The sequence below is a fragment of the Mustela nigripes genome, chromosome 5 (assembly GCF_022355385.1).
Source record: "Mustela nigripes isolate SB6536 chromosome 5, MUSNIG.SB6536, whole genome shotgun sequence".
NCBI lineage: Eukaryota > Metazoa > Chordata > Mammalia > Carnivora > Mustelidae > Mustela > Mustela nigripes.
In genome coordinates, this window is record NC_081561.1 from 28,121,434 (window position 1) to 28,140,657 (window position 19,224).

Genomic DNA, 19,224 nt, shown 5'->3' on the forward strand with positions numbered 1-19,224 from the left:
ATGATCTCAGCGTCCTGGGATCGAGTCCTACATCAGGCTCTCTGCTCAGCGGGGAGCCTGCTCCCCCTCTCTCTGACTGCCTCTCTGCCTACTAGTGATCTCTGTCAAATAAATAAATAAATAATCTTAAAAAAAAAAAGTTAAAAGTAGAGCAACCCTACAACCCAGCAATTGTACTACTAGGTATCTACCCCAAAGATACAAATGTAGTGATCCAGAGGGGCACCTGCACCCCAACGTTTATGGCAGCAATATCCACAATAGCCAAACCACGGAAAGAGCCCAAGTGTCTATCAACAGATGAATGGATAAAGAAGAAGCCTTCAGGGGCGCCTGGGTGGTTCAGTGGGCTAAGCCTCTGCCTTCGGCTCAGGTCGTGGTCCTGGGGTCCTGGGATCAAGCCCTGCATCAGGCTCTCTGCTCGGTGGGGAGCCTGCTCCCCCCCCCCACCTGCCTCTCTGCCTACTTGTGATCTCTCTTTCTGTCAAATAAATAAATAAAATCTTTAAAAAGAAGAAGAAGAAGAAGCCTTCAAAACAATGAAACCTTGCTGTTTGCAATCACATGGATGAAGCTAGAGGGTATTGTGCTAAGCAAAATAAGTCAACCAGAGAAAGATGATTATCATATGATTTCATTCACATGTGGAATTTAAGAAACAAAACAGAGGATCGTAGGGGAAGAGAGGAAAAAACAAAACAAGATGAAATCAGAGAAGGAGACAAACCATAAGAGACTCATAAGCATAGGAAACAAATGGAGGGTTGTTGGAGGCGAGGGGTGGATGGATGGGGTCAAAGGGTAATGGACATTAAGGAGGGCACTTAATACTATGAGCACTGGATATTATGTAAGACCTCTACCTCTGAAACTAATAATACATTTTAAGTTAATCAATTGAATTTAAATTAAAAATTAAAAAAGAAAGAAATCAAAGAACTATATAAATGAAAAGATATTCCATATCCATGGATAGGAAGACTTGATATTGTCAAGATGTCAGTTCTTCCCAATTTAATCTTTAAACTCAACTCAATCTCATTAAAAATATCAGCAAGGGGGCGCCTGGGTGGCTCAGTGGGTTAAGCCGCTGCCTTCGGCTCAGGTCATGATCTCAGCGTCCTGGGATCGAGTCCCGCATCGGGCTCTCTGCTCAGCAGGGAGCCTGCTTGCCTCTCTCTCTCTCCCTCTCTCTGCCTGCCTCTCTGTCTACTTGTGATCTCTCTGTCAAATAAATAAATAAAATCTTTAAAAAAAAAAAATATCAGCAAGTTATTTTGTAGATATTGACAAGGTGATTCTAAAGTTTATATGGAGAGGCAAAAGACCCAGAATAACCAGTCTACCATAAGAACCCAGAGTTAGAGGATTGATACTACCTGACTTCAAGACTTACTATAAAGCTATACTAATCAAGACAGTGTGTGGAGCCTGGGTGGCTCAGTCAGTTAAGCGTCTGCCTTTGGCTCAGGTCCCGGGATTAAGCCCTTGCTCCCTGCTCAGTGGGGAGCCTGCTTTTCTCTCCCTAGCAGCTTGTGTTCCCTTATACTCTATGTCACTATCTTTGTGTCTCTCTTAAATTAAGAAAGAAGAAGACAGTGTATTATGGTACTGGTGAGAAAACAAGTACATTAATGGAACAGAATAGAGAACCCAGAAATAGACCTACATAAATAGACAGTTGATTTTTTAGATGAAAGTAAAGGCCATATAATGGAGAAAAGATAGTCTTTCAACAAATTGTGCTAGAACAAGTGGACATCCACATGAAAAAAAAAAAAAAAAGGTGAGGGGCACCTGGGTGGCTCAGTGGGTTAAAGCCTCTGCCTTCAGCTCAGGTCATGATCCTAGGGTCCTGGGATCATGCCCCACATCTGGCTCTCTGCTTGGTGGGGAGCCTGCTTCCTCCTCTCTCTCTCTCTCTCTCTGCCTGCCTCTCTGCCTACTTGTGACCTCGGTCAAATAAATAAATAAATCTTTTTTTTTTTTAAAGGTGAAATGAGAAAGCTCTCTTGAAAGGTTACTGTGAAGGTCACCTATGACAAGAACAAAAATTGCCCAGCAAGTTCAGTGGACTTCAATATTCCTAAGTACCCATCTCCACAGGAGTGTCATATGAAGGGTCCAGTAATTTATGTCAGTCACTTCAGTCCTGCCAATCCACTGGGTAGGATGCAATATCAGCACATTGGCCTCAGGAAGCTCTGCAGCCCTTTCACCTTATGGGTGATGTTCCCCATAATCTTCTGCTTGTCCCTGGCTGAAAACAGACTTCACCTACAGAAGCCAGGCCCAACTCTCATTTGATTAAGTGTCTATTAGACATAAAGCCTTTTCTTAAAAGGCCGGGGGGGGGGGGCGACTCTATTAAGACATTGAGAGGGGCACCTGGGTGGCTCAGTCAGTTAAGTGTGTCTTCCTCCCAGGTCATGATCTCAGGGTCCTGGAATGAGCCCCACATCCAGGAGTCAGCTTCTCTCTTTCCCCTTGCCCTTCCCCCCACCTCATACTCTCTCATTCAAATGAATTAAAAAATCTTAAAAAAAAAAAAATAAGACATGAGATGCCCATGAGTAACAAAAACATACAGTAACATTAAATTAAGTAATCTGGCTTGAATGTATTTATCCTCATTCCTTCATTTCCAGGATTACGAGATCTAAAATTCATTCAATAGATCTGAACTGATTCAAATAGCAGCCTTTCCTTTATACCAGTTCTCACAGTTGAACAAAACCCTAATCCATAGACTCTATTTTAACTTAGGGTTTAGAACTACCCACTGTAAATTATTAGGTTAGTCCATTTTGGAGTTTATAACCTAAGATAGAAATGCAGATGGTAGAAATGCCTAGTGTCCAGGAAGGATACTTTATTAGTGCATCATTTAGATTGTCTTAAAGTTTCATTGCTATATTTCTTAATAGCTACAAACCTTGCTTTTAATTTATTAATGTGGTGAGTTTAGCTTCAATATTAGTTGCTTGTGGTCTGTTTAACCTTATACTGGATAACTTCTCATTAGCCATAACATTAGTTTGGGCCTCTTATGTTCCAATAATTAAGACTTTAAGCCATGCATATGTTGCAAGTCAAATATGAATCATGCATACCCTGTCACTAAGAAACATGAGGAAGCTGCTCTTCCCCCAAAATCCTACTGAAGTTCTTGGTTCTTTTTCCATTGAAAAGTAAGAACACGTCAGTTATGGGGAATGTGGGGGTGTTTGGCCTCATCTAAAGGTACTTCAGCAACCCCACCTCTAAGTTCGAGAGCCACTGACCTCCAGGAAGATCACCCTCCCTGGTTCTTGGATCCCCATGCTATGGGAGAGGTCATCTTCCCTCCAAATTCAGCGTGATATCACAAAGATAGCGAGCTGGTTACCAACTGTCCACTCTCCGGTCATTTTATTTTCTGAGATAACTTTTCTCTGAGGGTCGTTTTTTCCCAGATGATCAAAATTGGGACCATCCACTCCCTTCTGAGCCACTTCTGTCCATAGGGATGTAGCAGTGCCCTCCAGCCATAGGACATTTCAGGATATACTGCAAGAAGGCCAACACCAGTACACAAGGCTCACATCACACATGCATGGTGTGTGAACAGAGCTTTTGTTCTACTACAGATTTAAAGTGAAGTCACAGCACCTGGGTGGCTCAGTCAATTAAGTGTCTAAACCCCCCTACAACATGCAATGCAGACAAGAAGGAATGTCATTCTGGGACCAGCAAGAAGGAAAAAATGGAAATAAAGGTGTAATCAATACTTGAGCCAGGTCAATGGCTATGAGCTTTCAAGTCAGGTGGGCCAGGACATGAATCCTCTGGACTTTTCCACCAATCAGCAGCGGACCTTTACCCTGAAGGTAACCCTCCTGAGCCAATTTCCTGCACACCAGCAATGTAACTTGTACCTTGCAGAACTTAAATGATTAAAGACATAGTGCGGAAAAAAGCAGACACTAAGACTCAGTAGTAAGGGCACCAGTGTTCTAAAGCCAAGTTCTGCCTTGGGCACCTGGGTGCCTCTGTTGGTTAAGCATTGGCCTTCAGCTCAGGTCATGATTTGATTCCAGGATCCTGGGAAGGAGCTCCATGCCCTGCTTCCTGCTCAGTGGAGAGAATCCCTCTCCCCACTGCTTGTGCTCTCCCCCCAATAAATAACATTTTAAAAATAAATAAATAAAGCCAAGTTCTGCCTCAACAAGCAGGACATTTTTCACATCAGGAAGACTGTCTGGGGCCAGGTTGGGAGGGAGGTAAAGATAGGGGCAGGGCACTGGGCAGGGCCAGTCACTGAAGCGAGGCCAAGGCCTAGAGGGAAGGAGCCAGTTCCTGGTGGCAAGCAGTTCAGACAGCTCCCTGCTACACCGGCCATGGTACTCCCTCTGCCCTGGCTCTCATGTTGCTGCCGTCGCCTCCTCCTGCCTTCCTGGCCCCTGGCCCCCCAGGGCTCCTGGAGGTACTGCTCCCAGAACCCCAAGGCAAGCACAGAAGAGCAAACCAGCTCCACATGCAGTGGGAAGGTAAGGTCATCCCCAAGGGTATGCGGCAGCAGGTGTGGGGGCAGATGGTAGGGGGGAGGATTCCCTTTCATCTTGTGTCAGGGGCCTGCTCCAAGTAGATACCACCCCCACCCCCAGTGCTCTTGGCCTAGTTCCAACTTCCAGATCCCCAGCACCCTCCCCACCCCCAACCCCTCTAGACCTCAGGGTTCCCTTTGCCATAGCCCTCCCTTCTTGTAGAGTCCATGAAGTCCTTGAAGAGGAATTTCCCCTAACAGTTAATTATTTCTTAGTTGGGGGTAGGGACAGCCAGTCCTCTCCTCTGTATCCTTCCTTGTACACGGAACCCATTTATGACCCCTGAGCAGCAAACTGCCCCCACCCCCAGGCTTATGCCTAAAACAGAAGCTTCCTTGGCTTCACTGATGACCATGTTAATCTAATAGGGTTCAGGGCACCTGGGTGGCTCATCAGGTTAAGCCTCTGCCTTCAGCTCAGGTCATGAACCCAGAGTCCTGGGATCGAGTCCCGTATCGGGCTCTCTGCTCAGCAGGGCTCTCTGCTTCCCCTCCCCTGTCTCTCTGCCTACTTGTGATCTCTGTTAAATAAATATATAAATACATAAATAAATAAATAATCTTTTTAAAAAAATCTAATAGGGCTCAAAGGTGAGGCAGACCACCCCAAACCTCAGCCCTGTGCCCTGGCTGATGCTTCCTCCCCTCTGCCCCGCCAACTCAGGGTCCCCGACCCCGCCCCACGGCTGAGCTGGCTCAAGCGGAGGAATTGCTGGAGCAGCAGCTGGAGCTGTACCAGGCCCTACTGGACGGGCAAGAAGGGGCCTGGGAAGCTCAGGCCCTGGTGCTCAAGATCCAGAAGCTGAAGGAACAGATGAGGAGACACCGAGAGAGCCTAGGAGATGCCTAAGCTTCCCACCAGTTCCCACTTTACCTTGGGTCAGAAACATCCCAGCCCCTCCCAAGCCACTAAGAAAAATGGAAGACACCTCCACAAAGGGGAACAATTGGGAAGTAGCAAGGAGCCATGGCCTCTGCATTCTTAGTCACATCACCCTCCCCTCTGACCCCTTGTCATCTGACCTGGGCCCCACAGCAGGGCACACAGTCCTTATAGGAATATACACTGAACCATGGTCCAACCTCACCCCAAATCCAATAAAGGGATGGAACACTTACAGACACCACAGACGCATGTGTTTTTTAGTTTTGTTAAAAAAAAGTTCAGACAATTCAGGAAATAGGGGTTTAGGAGTGGTGGTGATGCAAAAGGGGGAAGCCATGGGGTGGGGGTGGGGGTTATCAGGGGTAGGTGGCAGTAGTGTCTCCTTCACCCCATGCCCGCTGTCATCTCCTAAACAGGGACAGTCTGTCACATTCCAAACAGGTGGGTGAGTCCTCTACCGCGTCTGTTCAACTGCAGAGAAAACATGGCACTATTAGAACAAGACATGGAAAAGACAGTGACCCGCCCCCATGCATGCAGAGGTCTATAGTTTGTGGGTGCAGAGGATAGGATGGGAGTGAGGAAAGATACATAGTCTGTCAAGAGAAAGAGACCTACAGGTCAACTAAACATCCCAACAGGGGCATCAAGATCAGGGGGACATGAACTTGCCAAGTGCCCATTATACACCAGAGACTTTAGGTACCTAATGAGATTTCAGACACACCAGGGAAAAAGGAGACTCTCAAGAGTTAAGGAGCCAGTTCCATGAGACCCATACTCACTGTAAGAGGAAATGTCTATCTCATCGGGCAGCTCACTAATATTGACTTCAAATCGATCCTGCACATCATTGAGGATCTTGGCATCATTTTCATCTGACACAAACGTGATGGCCAAGCCCTTAGTGCCAAACCGACCTGCTCGGGCCACCTGGAAGGAGACAGAGGGTAGCACTGGGACGACTCCCAAGTAGGAAGATTTGCAAAAGGAGGGGTGAGACAATTAGGTATGAAGAAAAAATTCAGGGAGCAAGATGGGACACTGGGATGCCCACATGGGAGTGGAGCTTACCCTATGCAGGTAGGTGTCAGAATCCTCAGGCATGTCATAATTGAAGGCAATGTTCACCCGCTCAATATCCATGCCTCGGCCAAATAGGTTGGTAGCCACAAGAATTCGTCGTTGAAAATCTTTAAACTGCTGATACCGAGAAAGCCTTTGTGAGAAAGGAAATTAGAAAAATGTTGAGTCCCTTCTCTCAATGGTCTCTTTTCCTTCCCAAGGACACAAAACATCTTTCCATCTCTGACTCACCTCTCCTCCTGGGGCATCCCTCGGTGGATGGCAATGGCTGGGAAGTTCTGCTCCACTAGGAGCTGGGCCAGGGCAATGCAACGCTGCACAGACTTCACAAAGATCACCACCTGGGTGTGTGACAGGGGATGTGTGTCCATGTGGGATTCGTGAGAGATTATGTACAAGAAGAGTTTTCAGTAACTCCACTCTTCTAAAGAAATTCCTCCTAATCCCCATCACATATTCCTCCTCTGTTCTAAATGTTAACTTAAGCCTTTCTTACTCAGCTCTGATTTTTCCTGAGCAGACATGCTGCAGACAAGGTACAGAGAGTAGTAACCAAAACCACCAGGTAGAATGTAGCTAATGGTAAAAATGAGAAAGTGATAAAAAATAAAACTGAAGTCTGGAAAGATCATGACCAGTATTTCCTACTCATTAGAAACAAATCTAAGCAATCTACTTAATTTCAGTAAGTTTTTGGTGCTAATAAATCCACAAAACAGGTTAAGTGGGGCCTTTCTTCTCAGTAAATAGCATGAGAAGAAACAAATTTAAAAACCTAACAAACCCAAAATGTTTTGGAATTTTTACAAGCTTATGAAATCCCCTCAAGAATTTTCTAGGAACTTTCTTTATTGAGCTTTTTCGTTACAAAACACCTGGCTGTGACAGCGATGTAACAGAAAAGCAGCTCTCACCTTGTTTAAATTCTCATTTAAGGGGCACCTGGGTGGCTCAGTGGGTTAGCCTCTGCCTTGGGCTCAGGTGATGATCTCAGGGTCCTGGGATCAAGCCCCACATCGGGTTCTCTGCTCAGCAGAGAGCCTGCTCCACCCTCCCCTCCTGCCTCTCTGCCTACTTGTGATCTCTGTCAAATGAGTAAGTAAAATCTTTAAAAAAAAAATTCTCTCTTAGAAGAATTGCATTTAAAGCCAATTTCTCGCTCACATTACGGCACATCTTCAATAAATGGATACTTAACCAGGTTTCTGCTACAGTTGGAGACATGCTCATCCTCCTACTGGACCTTGAACAACTGACCTGATTGAACTCAAGGACATCGAGAAGGTCAAAGAGCTTCCGGTTCTTCTCGTTGTCCTTCAGTTTCACGTAGTACTGCTGCAACCCATGCAGCGTCAGCTTCGTCTCATCATCCACGAAGATCTCCATTGGCTGGGGGGGGGGGGGGGGGAGGGGGGGGGGATGGGGGGGAGGGGGGAGTAGGGGTGGGGAACGGGAGGAGGGCAGAGTGGGGGGGTTAAACCTGGGGGGGTGGAGGAACTTGATCTCCAATACACCCCATGGGGGGATGGGGAGAAGAGAAAACTGAAAATCCCACCATACCCCCCAAAATACCCCTTTTAATGTGGTCTCTTCCACATTAGCTCTAATTTCCTTCCTATCAGACATGAGTTTTAAGACTGCCCAACCTCAACCAGGCATGGGAAGGGAACTTTCCAGAAAGGAAAAGGAGCAGTGGGACCACCCACTGGCAAGATGCCATTACCTCAAAGGGAGGTGCCAGAGTAAAGAAAATGGGAGATGATCCCCAAAGGGAGAATGTGGTCTAAACGCCTGGGTACTGGTGGGTCAGAGTTAACTCAGAGATGGTTGTAAAAATACAGGGGAAGACAAGGATTGCTTCATTAGAGCATTCTCTTAACTAAGAGAATGAGGAGGCGCCTGCGTGGCTCAGTGGATTAAGCATCTACCTTCAACTCAGGTCATGAGCTGAGAGTCCTTGGATCAAGCCCCTCATTACGCTCCCTCCTCAATGGGGAGTCTGTTTCTCCCTCCCCCTCTGCCCCTCCCACCTGCCTGTGCTTTCTCTCAAATAAATCTTTAAAAAAACAAAACTAAGAAAATCAGATCCACATCAGGAGGATGGGTATCTTCAGATCAGAATGCTACAATGGACGGTCTCAAAAATGCCATGAAAGAAAAGCAAAGGTTACTCAAGTTGAGTAACAACTTGCCCTCAGACTACAAGGGAATAATTTAGATGGCACTGGTCTCTGAACTAAGAGTCAAACCAACTAGAGTATTACAGGGATGGTACCATTAAATGGTGTTAAGAAACAAATTCAGAGCAGCAGACACATACTCATCTGCGCGCATACACGCACGCACACACACGCACACACGCACACACACAAAACCCTTGAAGGGGAGGAAGGCAACATAAAAAAAATATAAATTGACACAAGACTCAACTCCTGAGTCCAAGCTTCCTAGCACTCTTCACTAACCTGGGGACATAATTAACATGAACACCCAGGGTCCAAGATTTCAGGAAAGGAAGTGTGGCACAGGAGAAAACCAGAAGCCCAATCCCAGAAAGCAGGCTAGTACAGGCAGGCTTTTCAAAGAGTTCCATGGCCTCCTTCAAATCTAATCCTAGCCCCAAGTATAGCTAAAGACAGTTAACACCCCATGGGAAGGAGCAGTACGGGATAGGGAAAGAATACACTGCACTGTGTATACAACAGGCCCCATCTAGCCCCAAACCCTGACACCCACCTGGGTCACATCCAAGTGGAGCTCCTCACTTTACCTTTCCCATATCCCTCTCCTCTGAGCATTAAAAAATTGTTTTAAAAAAGAAAAAAAAAATCTACCCCCCCTTTCAGGACACCCCTCCCCGCAACACATATGGGGGGAAACAGGGAGCACGGCACGCCTTGGATTCAGGAAAAAAACCGGGAACGGAAAAAGAGGCTGGTTTGGTCCTCAGCTTCCTGGTCAGCTTTCCCCGCGGCCTCCGCTGCCGCCATCCACCGCTGGGTGCCGTCTGCATTTCCCCCGCCGCTCCACGGTGCTTCTCTGCTGCTGGCTCACATCAACCGAGACTCCGGATGGGTGCGAGGAGGTGTGGACGGGAAGGAGTAAGGGATCGGGGACTGAGGTGCCAAAGGCCCCCACCCCTGGAGGTGGGGAGGGAGCGGATTCATTGGTGTTGTTTGCTCTTCTTCTGTACATGCCCTGCAATCTGTCTGTCCCTCTCTTGCTCTCCTGCCACCGGGAGGTTATGAGTTTTGGGAAGCAGAAGGCTCCAACTGTCGGCTCGATGCCACTTTGAGGGTGCGTGGCTGTAAAGGACTATGTAGGAGACGATGGGTGGGTGGTAGGGCAAAAAATTCTGCCCTCCCCCAAAAAGAAAGAGGTTCAAAAATGCTGTGATGGAAAAAAAAAAAAAAGGTCGAACACTACCCGCTCTCAAGTTAACCCGACCAAGTCTTCCGGAGTTTCCCTGGCGCCCGCGCAGACCCTAACACTAGCTGTCTCTGCCTCTGTGTGTCTCTTCAAGGAGTCATCACTCCCCGATGGGCACGTGCCCCCTTCTTGGCACTTGAAGGACAAGGGAGTCTGGAGGAAGAGGGCGCGGAAGGGGAGGAGGCAGTGGGCAGGGAGTGGAGGGAGAGAAGGTAGAAGGGTATTTACGTCTTGCATGAACTTGCGGCAGACGGGACGGATCTCTTTGCTCAAGGTAGCACTGAACATCATGACCTGCTTCTCATGGGGGGTCATGCGAAAAATTTCCTGGACATCCCGACGCATGTCTACAAGAGAAAGGAAAAAAATCATAGGAGAAAAAAGCATTATGTCAGAGACAAAGACCAGAGACCGCCTCCCCAGTGAGGTGAAGACTGCTGGAATAGGGTAAGCAAGATTCATTTCACAGAAAGACTGGTCTCAGGTACTCTATTCACTCTATTCACATAAAATCACATCCACTGCAATATCCCAGTGGAATCTGAAATAAAGACTTAGGGACCAGATTCCAGCTTTGTTTTAACCAGGCAATGTTTTTTTTTTTAATGGTTGTTTTAACCAGTCAAAAAGATAATGAAACCCTGAATCTCACAATTATGATATGGAGATGAAGCCCACGGCAGAGGCTCACAGGCCTAAAACCCTTGAATAATGCTTTACAAAGCCCTTCTCCCTTTCTCCCCTTGCCCAACTTTTCACAAATACTGCACACCTAATTACATTCTAGCTGTCAGAGTCCATTCCATGTTTCCTCTGGATCGTACTTTCTATCCAGCCAGGCAAGTGAGATCCCTCTATCTGAAGCCCACTTTATGGGTCACCATCTGTAACAGCCAAAGATATCTGGAATGACTTATCCCTGGGGCTATGTCCATCCCCACTGTCTCGTGTATTAAATGTGGGTTCTTACAGGTGATTTGCCTTTCTTGTGACATACTGTATTACAGAAAATCCCATAAACTCTCCACATTAATCTTGGGTCTAAAGATCTATTCAGCTATAAATTCTGATATATGCTGTGCAGGGGATGCGAGAAAGTATACAGTTTTCCTCTTTCAGTTTATTATCTCCCCAAACATCCCCAATGAGAAGCTAAAAAGGAAAGAACAGTGGTGTGACTAATGTCTAAGATCAACAGTCACTCCTCTCAAAGAAAAAGAAACCTCCATCACAGAAGGGAAGGACAAAATACACTTCCCCTTGACCACCAAGGCTGCTTAAAAAGCCTAAAAAAAACCAAGAGGGGAACCAGAGCCATCAGTCATGGGTGATAGATTAAGAGTCGTCCTGGCACTGAAGTGCTCCTGTAGCAAATAAACATCATCTGGCTCTGAAGGGCAACTCCCAGATCACTAGCCCCACCCACCGTTGCCACTCACCGAGCTGTTCAAGCATCTTATCACATTCATCCAAGATAAAGTGTTTAATGTGTTTGAGATTGAGGCTCTTATTTCGAGCCAGGGCGAGGATGCGGCCAGGGGTCCCCACAACAATATGCGGGCAGTTCTTCTTCAGCACCTCTTCATCCTTCTTGATAGACAGACCACCAAAAAACACCGCGACCTATGTTAACCCAGGAGAAAACAGTGTCTCACAAGCAAGGAAAGAGTCCAATCTCCCCACAGTTCCCATCCTTTTAATCTAAATGAATTCTTAGAACATTTCAAAGCAACAAGGAATATTAAACATCACCCAATCTAAAATTTTTATTTAGATTTTATTTTAAATTTTATTTTGATGCCCAAACACTGAAGCTAAGAAACAAAAGTGACTTGCCCAAAGTTATGTGGCTAATCAGAGCAGTCAGGACTAGCATTTTCTTCTGACTTAATCTAATAATCTTCCTTCCCCTGATTCTGTGGCCAGACTTCATTCTAAGAACGAGGACAGCAAGGGCATCTGGCTGGTAAAGAATGTTGACTTTTTTTTTTTTTAAAGGTTTTATATATTTATTTGACAGAGATCACAAGTAGACAGAGAGAGAGAGAGAGAGAGAGAGAGAGAGGAGGAAGCAGGCTCCCGCTGACCGCTGAGCAGAGAGCCCGATGCAGGGCTCGATCCCAGAACCCTGGGATCATGACCGGAGCCAAAGGCAGAGGCTTTAACCCGCTGAGCCACCCAGGCGCCCCAAGCATGTTGACTCTTGATCTCAGGGTTGAGTTTGAGCCCCACACTGGGTGTAAATTATAAACAAATTAAAAAAGGGGGGGGGGTAACAAGAAATCACCAGAGCAAGGTATCACAAAACACCCATGATGGAATATCCAGTTTTTTCCTAACTAAACTCAGATATTTTTCTTTCTATTTAAAGTAGACTCCATACCCAGTGTACAGCCCAATGTAGGGTGTGAACTCACAACCCAGGATCAAGAGTCTGATACTCAACTGGCCGAACACCCCCGGAGCCTCTGAACTCAGATTTTTTTTTTTTTTAAGATTTTATTTATTTATTTGACAGAGAGATGACAAGCAGGCAGAGAGGCAGGCAGAGAGAGAGGAGGAAGCAGGCTCCCTGCTGAGCAGAGAGCCCGATGCGGGGCTCGATCCCAGGACCCCGGGATCATGACTTGAGCCGAAGGCAGCGGCCCAACCCACTGAGCCACCCAGGCGCCCCTGAACTCAGATTTTTAAATGCCATTTTGCATAAACCTTATGAAATTACTGATTCAACATGAACATATTATTCCACATTAAAAACATAAGGGGAGGGTGCCTGGGTGGCTCAGTGGGTTAAAGCCTTGGGCTCAGGTCATGATTCTGGGGTCCTGGGATCAAGCCCCACATTGTGGATCTGAGCCTTAGTACACTATCAAATGACACCAGAAACTGCTTTCTAGTTTCAAAGAAAAACTGATCACAAGATGAGACTGTCACAAAAAAAAAATAAAATCACTTATTATAGGACAACCAAGTTTGCAACAGGATATACAAAGCATATCAACTCAAAACAACTTGCCAAAAACGTTTAACTTCAATTAATTAAGCTTTCAAATATGTGTTTCAGTTAAAGGAAATTAGAAAGAAAAGAACTTAAACAACACCATTAAGGGAGTACCAGACAAACCCCACATAGCCTATTCTGTAGAACTAGCCCAACCTCAAACAAGTCACTTTAGCACAATTTTTTAATTTATTTTTTAAAGATTTTATTTATTTATTAGACAGGCAGAGATCACAAGTAGGCAGAGGGGCAGGCAGAGAGAGGGGGCGGGGAAGCAGGCTCCCTGCTGAGCAGAGCACCTGATGCTGGGCTTGATCCCAGTACCCTGGGATCATGACCTGAGCCAAAGGCAGAGGCTTAAACCCACTGATCCACCCAGGCGCCCACTTTAGCACAATTTTAAACAAAGTAAGAAAACGTCATGACAATTTGTATTCAGTCTTTTTTTTTTTTTTAATTTATCTGACAGACAGAGATCACAGGTAGGCAGAGAGGCAGGCAGAGAGAGAGAGGGAAGCAGGCTCCCTGCTGAGCACAGAGCCCGATGTGGGGCTCCCCTGGGATCATGACCTGAGCCAAAGGCAGAGGCTTTAACCCACTGAGCCACCCAGGCACCCCTGTATTCAGTCTTAACACAAACAATATTCTCTTTTGGGGCACACGGGTGGCTAAGTTGAAGAGCATCCAATTCTTGATCTCTGGGTTTTGAGTTTGAGCCCCACCCTGGGTGTACAGATTACTAAAAAAAATAATAATGATAAACTTTAAAAAATTCTTTTAAGGGCACCTGGGATCAAGTCCCGAATCAGGCGCTCTGCTCAGCAGGGAGCCTGCTTCCTCCCCTCTCTCTCTGCCTGCCTCTCTGCCTACTTGTGATCTGCCTATCAAATAAGTAAGTAAAATCTTTAAAAAAGAAAAAAATTTCTTTTAAGCCACATAAGCTAGTAAGCTAGACCTATAGAGGAGGAAGTGCAATCCTTGCTCACTAATGAGCCCAACAATAAATGTTTAAACAATAATAACAATAGAAACTTCTCTGGTTTTCAACTTTTTAGAATCAACCAGTAACAAGACCACCTGGTGGAAGAACAATCAGACAATGTAAAAACTGAAATAAGCATAACACACACATACAGCATTTAAATTATCTTTAAGGAATTAAAATTAATTTTCGTGTAACAAAAGAATAACGTAAACCAACTACTCTTTCATGAAAAAAATCAAAAACATCTGGAATTTGATAAAATGAGAGAAGAGCAACTAATACTTGGTGTCACAGAAACATTAGGGAAAAAGGAAAAAAAACGTTAACAATTACCTTCTGTGAAGTGAGATTAGAGATAGGAGAACACAAGTCTTCTATTACGAGGCCTTCTACATTACTCCAGCATGTTTAGCCCACACAGATATTATTGCTACTTTGGCTTTTACTACTACTTTTTATTTAAGACTAGTTTAGCTCCATCAGTTATGCATCTGACCTCCACTCAGGTCATGATCCTGGGGTCCTGGGATTGAGCCCTATGTGGGGCTCCCTCCTCAGAGGGGAGTCTGCCTCTCCCTCAGCCCACCACTGGCTCCTGCATGCTCGCTCTCTCAAATAAATAAACTAAATCTCTTAAAAAAAAAAAAAAAAGGACTATTTTTAAGTTAGGGCTAGGAACTCAACACATGAAGTAATGATTAACAGGAGAAAATACCAATAATCCCAACAAAATCATTGTTCACCACATCCTAGTGGACAGTAGGAAGTTATACACATCAGTGCTTCTCAAACTCCAATTACTCGGAGATCTTGTTAGAATGCATATTCATACCCAGTAGGTCTGGGGTGGTACCCACATAATCTGCATTTTCATCCAAACTATGGGGCTTGGGAACCACACTATGAAAACCAAGATTATATATGGAAGGGGTGCCTAGGTGGCTCAGTGGGTTAAAGCCTCGGTCTTTGGCTCAGGTCATGATCCCAGGGTCCTGGGATCAAGCCCCGAATTGGGCTCTCTGCTCAGCGGGGAGCCTGCTTCCTCCTCTCTCTGCCTACCTGCCTACTTGTCTGTCAAATAAATAAATAAAATCTTTAAAAAAAAAAACAGATTATATATGGAAAACCCAACTCTATTCTGTTGTGGCCCCCAAACATCTTTCAATTTTCTGCCATTTTAAAGAATCCTCAAAATTCACACACGACACTAGAGATATTTTGGCGCTTCCAGCCTTCTCTTGCTAAAAACTAAAGCAAACTAACTTCTCCGAGATTAGAACATAGCAAACATCTTAAAATTACAATGCGTATTCAAAAGTGAACCCTATAACGTAAATCTCTTGCACACCAAAGTCTGCAGAAAACCACCAACTATTATTACCTATACATGACTTTCACATAAAAGTAATTTAACAAACTGTGGACATGAAGACTGCTAGTCTACAAGTCTTCAATGCCTTCAAAGCCCCACACCTCACCCTCCCAGGTCTCTTTACCCTGGCTTACCTTGACATTGGGCATGTATTTAGAGAAGCGCTCATATTCCTTGCTGATCTGAAAAGCCAACTCCCGAGTGTGACACATCACGAGCACAGACACCTGGGGCCGGGTGAGTAGATGTAGACAAACAATATAGCCCTTTACTATGCCCTCTGGGGAAGCAAACCACCACAAAAGCACATCTGACAGATCATAAATGACTTCAGTTCTGAGATCTAAACTACTAACCCCATCATTACCATGTAATATCCCCTATGGACATCAAAGGTGACAGAAATCATCTTAGCAACAAATTCTGAATGCATCACAGGGCTAAGACAAAACACCCCTCTCAAATATTTCTAACCAAAATGTCCTCCACAGCACTCTCCCCAAGTATACCTGTCCAGTAACTGGCTCCAGCTGCTGCAGTGTGGCCAGCACAAACACCGCTGTCTTCCCCATGCCTGACTTGGCCTGGCACAGGACATCCATTCCCAGAATGGCCTGAGGGATGCACTCATGCTGGACTACAAGTAGGGGAGAAAAAATAAATAAATTAGACTTCGGTCTCCAGATAACTCCACCACTTTTTTTTCACCACGCCAACCCTATTTTTCACCATTCAATTTCTTAAAATGGTTATCAATTTCCAGACTCTTTCTACCTCTCTTCTCCCTCAAATTCATCCCAAAAAGCAGGCCTTCCTAGTTCATTCTTGCTTTAGCCTCCAACTCCAGTGCCCCCTCCTCCATCCTGCTAAAAACCGTCTTGCACCAACCAACAGCTCACTTTTAGTGCTCCTGACTCTGTCCCTATCCTTAACCTGTAAAAATCTAGGACATGAGTGCCTGCCCCAGGCTATTTCTCCTACTCAGCTTGCCACGCCTTCGGCCACATAACCCAGCAACTCTGAAGGGCTTGGTAGCTGACCCAGAAGCCACACGCTTTAGATCAGCAATCAAGGTTTCTAGAGACCAGAGCTGGCCTGGCCCAACAGAGAGGGACTAAAGGTCCAACCAGCTCCTCTCTAGACTTTCAAAATTAGAAACCTAAATGACAAAATTTTTAAAAAAACAAGTAAACAAGAATAATAAACCAGTCACAAGAAGAAATGGCAGACCCCTTAAGTTGCTTTTCAAGTATCATATATGGAAAGACAATCTATACAAATCTTTGCTACTGCTAAAATAATTGTTTACCCTTTATTTCCTGATCTAGCCTAAAGTGTGTATCACCTGAGGGACTGTTTAACACACCTGTTTCTTGTATCCTTTGGGAGCCTAACGAATGACTCTATACTGGAAAAAAAATTTACCTTCTGATGGATGCTCAAAGCCACAGTCGACAATGGCCCGGAGCAACTCTGGCTTCAGCAGGAAGTCACGAAAGCCAGAGCTGTGGATGGAGACATAGGAGCCCTTCACATCCTTCTTGGCAGGGGCCTCAGCCCCATCTCCCCCAGCTGCTGTCTCCACCTCATCTTCTTCATAGTCCAAGAGCTCATTGTCCACATCATTCTCTGCCATAACTGGGCCGGCAGGGGGAGAAGGGGAGGGGTCTCTGGATGGGTTCACGCAGAGTTAAGTGAAAACAAGGAAGGAAAGTGGGGGCTTGAGCAACAGTTTAAAAAAAAAAAAAAAACCTAGTTTATGATAGAAGAGCTAGGGAAAAAACAGATGGAAGACTTATTAGTCACAAACAAAGACTTCACCACCTCTTTCCCATCCCCACACTCTTCCCACTTTCCCTAAACTATGACACCTTTACCTGGGAAAAAAAACTAAAAGGACCACAAAACATAAAAGCAAGAACAAATATAACACAGTGGCCCCAAGTGATGTAGTTAAGACACAAATTCCCCCAAAAATAAGGATCAGAATAGCATAAACCAGGAAGTAGGAAGACGAGAACCAGCATATGAATTCCTGATCTGTAACAGTAATGAAGAAAACCGAAAATGAAAAGCAAAATATGAGACGGGAATAGAGAATGGAGAGAACAAGATAACGAGAAGTCCTTAAAGATCCTCAAAGAAATTCTGTGCTTTCCCTATAATCTCCCTAACAAAGCAGCCATCAGTCAAGGGTGATAGATTAAGGTCATCATTGCAGAAAGCGCTCATTTCTCAAAATAAAAACATCATGTGGCTGCCATCTACCTCCCACTCCTCAGTAACCTCCTTCTAGTGCATAAGAAATCCCTGTGTGATTGACGGGGATGGGGGGTGTAAGAGAAATGGCTCAGCCAGAAAAGTATTCATCTCTTCTCCATACATGAGAAGGAAGAACTATTTGAGAGAGACGCTTGCTCCAGCTTTAACAGAAACCGTAGCAAGGGGTCTCACATCACCCTTGCGTTACTTCTCTCGTGGACTCCCTTCCGAAAATCAAACAATGAAACCGTGCATAAACATGCGGAACATGTTCCAAACAAAAGTTCTAAGTCCAGATGAGAAAAGTCCAACTAGGCCCGGAAACCGGCTTCTCCTCCTATTCCCACCTTGGGCCATCAAGTGGACCCAGAGAGAAGAGAAGGTGAAAAGAGCCCCGCCCTCCGCAAATGCCCGGGACCAGAGAACACCTAGCGCCGCCTCTCACCATCGCCAGGGGCTCCGATACACAAGGAGCGCAGCAAAGGAGCAGGGAGCAAAAGAAACACAATGGCGCTGGGGCCACCATCTTGGATTGGGCCCCCTAGCATCCCTACCTCCTCCCCCGCCCCCGACACTGAAAGCTCTGAAAAGGAATGCAAGCAATAGAAGTAATGACCCAGCTAGGCCCCAGGGACCAGACCATAGCCTGTGGAACGGGTATCAGGAGTCCATTGGACAGGATGACCGCAAAGAAACTCAGATGGAGGCGGATGATACTGAAGGCCAAAACTTACCTAAGCAAGGCGAGCGCATATGGCGGCGGCAACAGCGACGAAAGAGGGAATCAGCCTTCACTTCCGGTTCTCGGCTTCCCTCATCCCCGAGCCTCCCGCCTTCTCGCCTGCAAGCGCGCAGGCGCAAGGGACCGGAAGACGATCTTTCCAGAGTCAATCGTTCCGCGTGCGGTGGGGTTGCCTTTAGAAACTGCCTGTATGGATTTTTCTTTTTTTAAGCCACTTCTAATTCCTCCGCTACTGCAAGTAACAAAAGACATTAAGGAAACTAGCAACTCCCGCTGTTACCTTTTTTCTCTTATCCTCGTCTACTCCACGTCCCTCACCTCTTCCCTTAGGTTCTTGCCGGGCAGGTCTTCTCTCTAGGCACCTCTCCGTGAGCGCCCCGCTCGGTGGAACAGGATGGCGCGGACTGAGAGTTCCCACGGGGTCCTTGGCCCGGTAGTCAAGGTGACCCGGGTGCGTCTGCGCTATAGCTAGTCTGACCCCAGCTGAGGGGTAGGAACGAACGTGAAGCGCGCTCTTGGATCCTCATCCTACCTTTTTTCTCAGGGGTGGAGACAGCGGCATTTGCCCAAAATAATGTTGGTCCGCGTAGTTGATGCCCCAAGGACCCTGAAGCCAATGGGCAGGAAATTCGAGGCAGGAAGGTGTCCAGAAACCACTGAGTGGGGCAAGGGGTGGGGTGGGGGGTCTAGTTTCCGCCTCAAGTGTTAAAGATAAATGACAGGGCTTGAGGGTTACACAACACCCCACAAGTATTGTTAACTCGACCAGAATGTCCTTAGCCCCGCTTCCAGCAGCCCCATTGTTCAGGTTGAATTTTTTCCTGAATAAATCCTTTAATATACCAGTCTTTGATAACGCCTCATAAGTCAGATGTG

The 19,224-nt window shown here is 45.9% G+C and overlaps 2 protein-coding genes and 2 non-coding genes across 7 annotated transcripts; 1 reads left to right on the top strand and 3 right to left on the bottom strand.

Moving 5' to 3' along the window:
* Nucleotides 1–4,297: 4,297 nt before the first annotated feature.
* Nucleotides 4,298–5,714, top strand: MCCD1 (mitochondrial coiled-coil domain 1). The gene is made up of 2 exons (XM_059399803.1): nt 4,298–4,529; nt 5,250–5,714. Exons 1-2 carry the CDS (start codon nt 4,380–4,382, stop codon nt 5,433–5,435), a joined length of 336 nt encoding a protein of 111 aa, XP_059255786.1. The 5' UTR covers nt 4,298–4,379; the 3' UTR covers nt 5,436–5,714.
* Nucleotides 5,715–5,722: 8 nt separating this feature from the next.
* On the bottom strand, nt 5,723–18,492 carry DDX39B (DExD-box helicase 39B). 4 transcript variants are annotated; one of them, XM_059399802.1, is made up of 11 exons: nt 18,341–18,492; nt 16,770–16,982; nt 15,854–15,981; nt 15,479–15,571; nt 11,426–11,609; nt 10,215–10,333; nt 7,815–7,946; nt 6,789–6,898; nt 6,546–6,690; nt 6,257–6,404; nt 5,723–5,942 (listed from the first exon to the last, which is right to left on the bottom strand). In XM_059399802.1, exons 1-11 carry the CDS (start codon nt 18,357–18,359, stop codon nt 5,926–5,928), a joined length of 1,308 nt encoding a protein of 435 aa, XP_059255785.1. In that variant the 5' UTR covers nt 18,360–18,492; the 3' UTR covers nt 5,723–5,925. The 4 variants fall into 4 exon arrangements, with proteins under 4 accessions (XP_059255785.1, XP_059255783.1, XP_059255782.1 ...); XM_059399800.1 differs by having other exon boundaries at nt 16,770–17,014; nt 18,341–18,431; XM_059399799.1 differs by having other exon boundaries at nt 16,770–17,115; nt 18,341–18,431.
* On the bottom strand, nt 11,299–11,375 carry LOC132018883 (small nucleolar RNA SNORD83). The gene has a single exon (XR_009404653.1). It is a non-coding gene; the product is annotated as a small nucleolar RNA SNORD83 (small nucleolar RNA).
* On the bottom strand, nt 17,525–17,602 carry LOC132018881 (small nucleolar RNA SNORD83). The gene has a single exon (XR_009404652.1). It is a non-coding gene; the product is annotated as a small nucleolar RNA SNORD83 (small nucleolar RNA).
* Nucleotides 18,493–19,224: the final 732 nt, after the last annotated feature.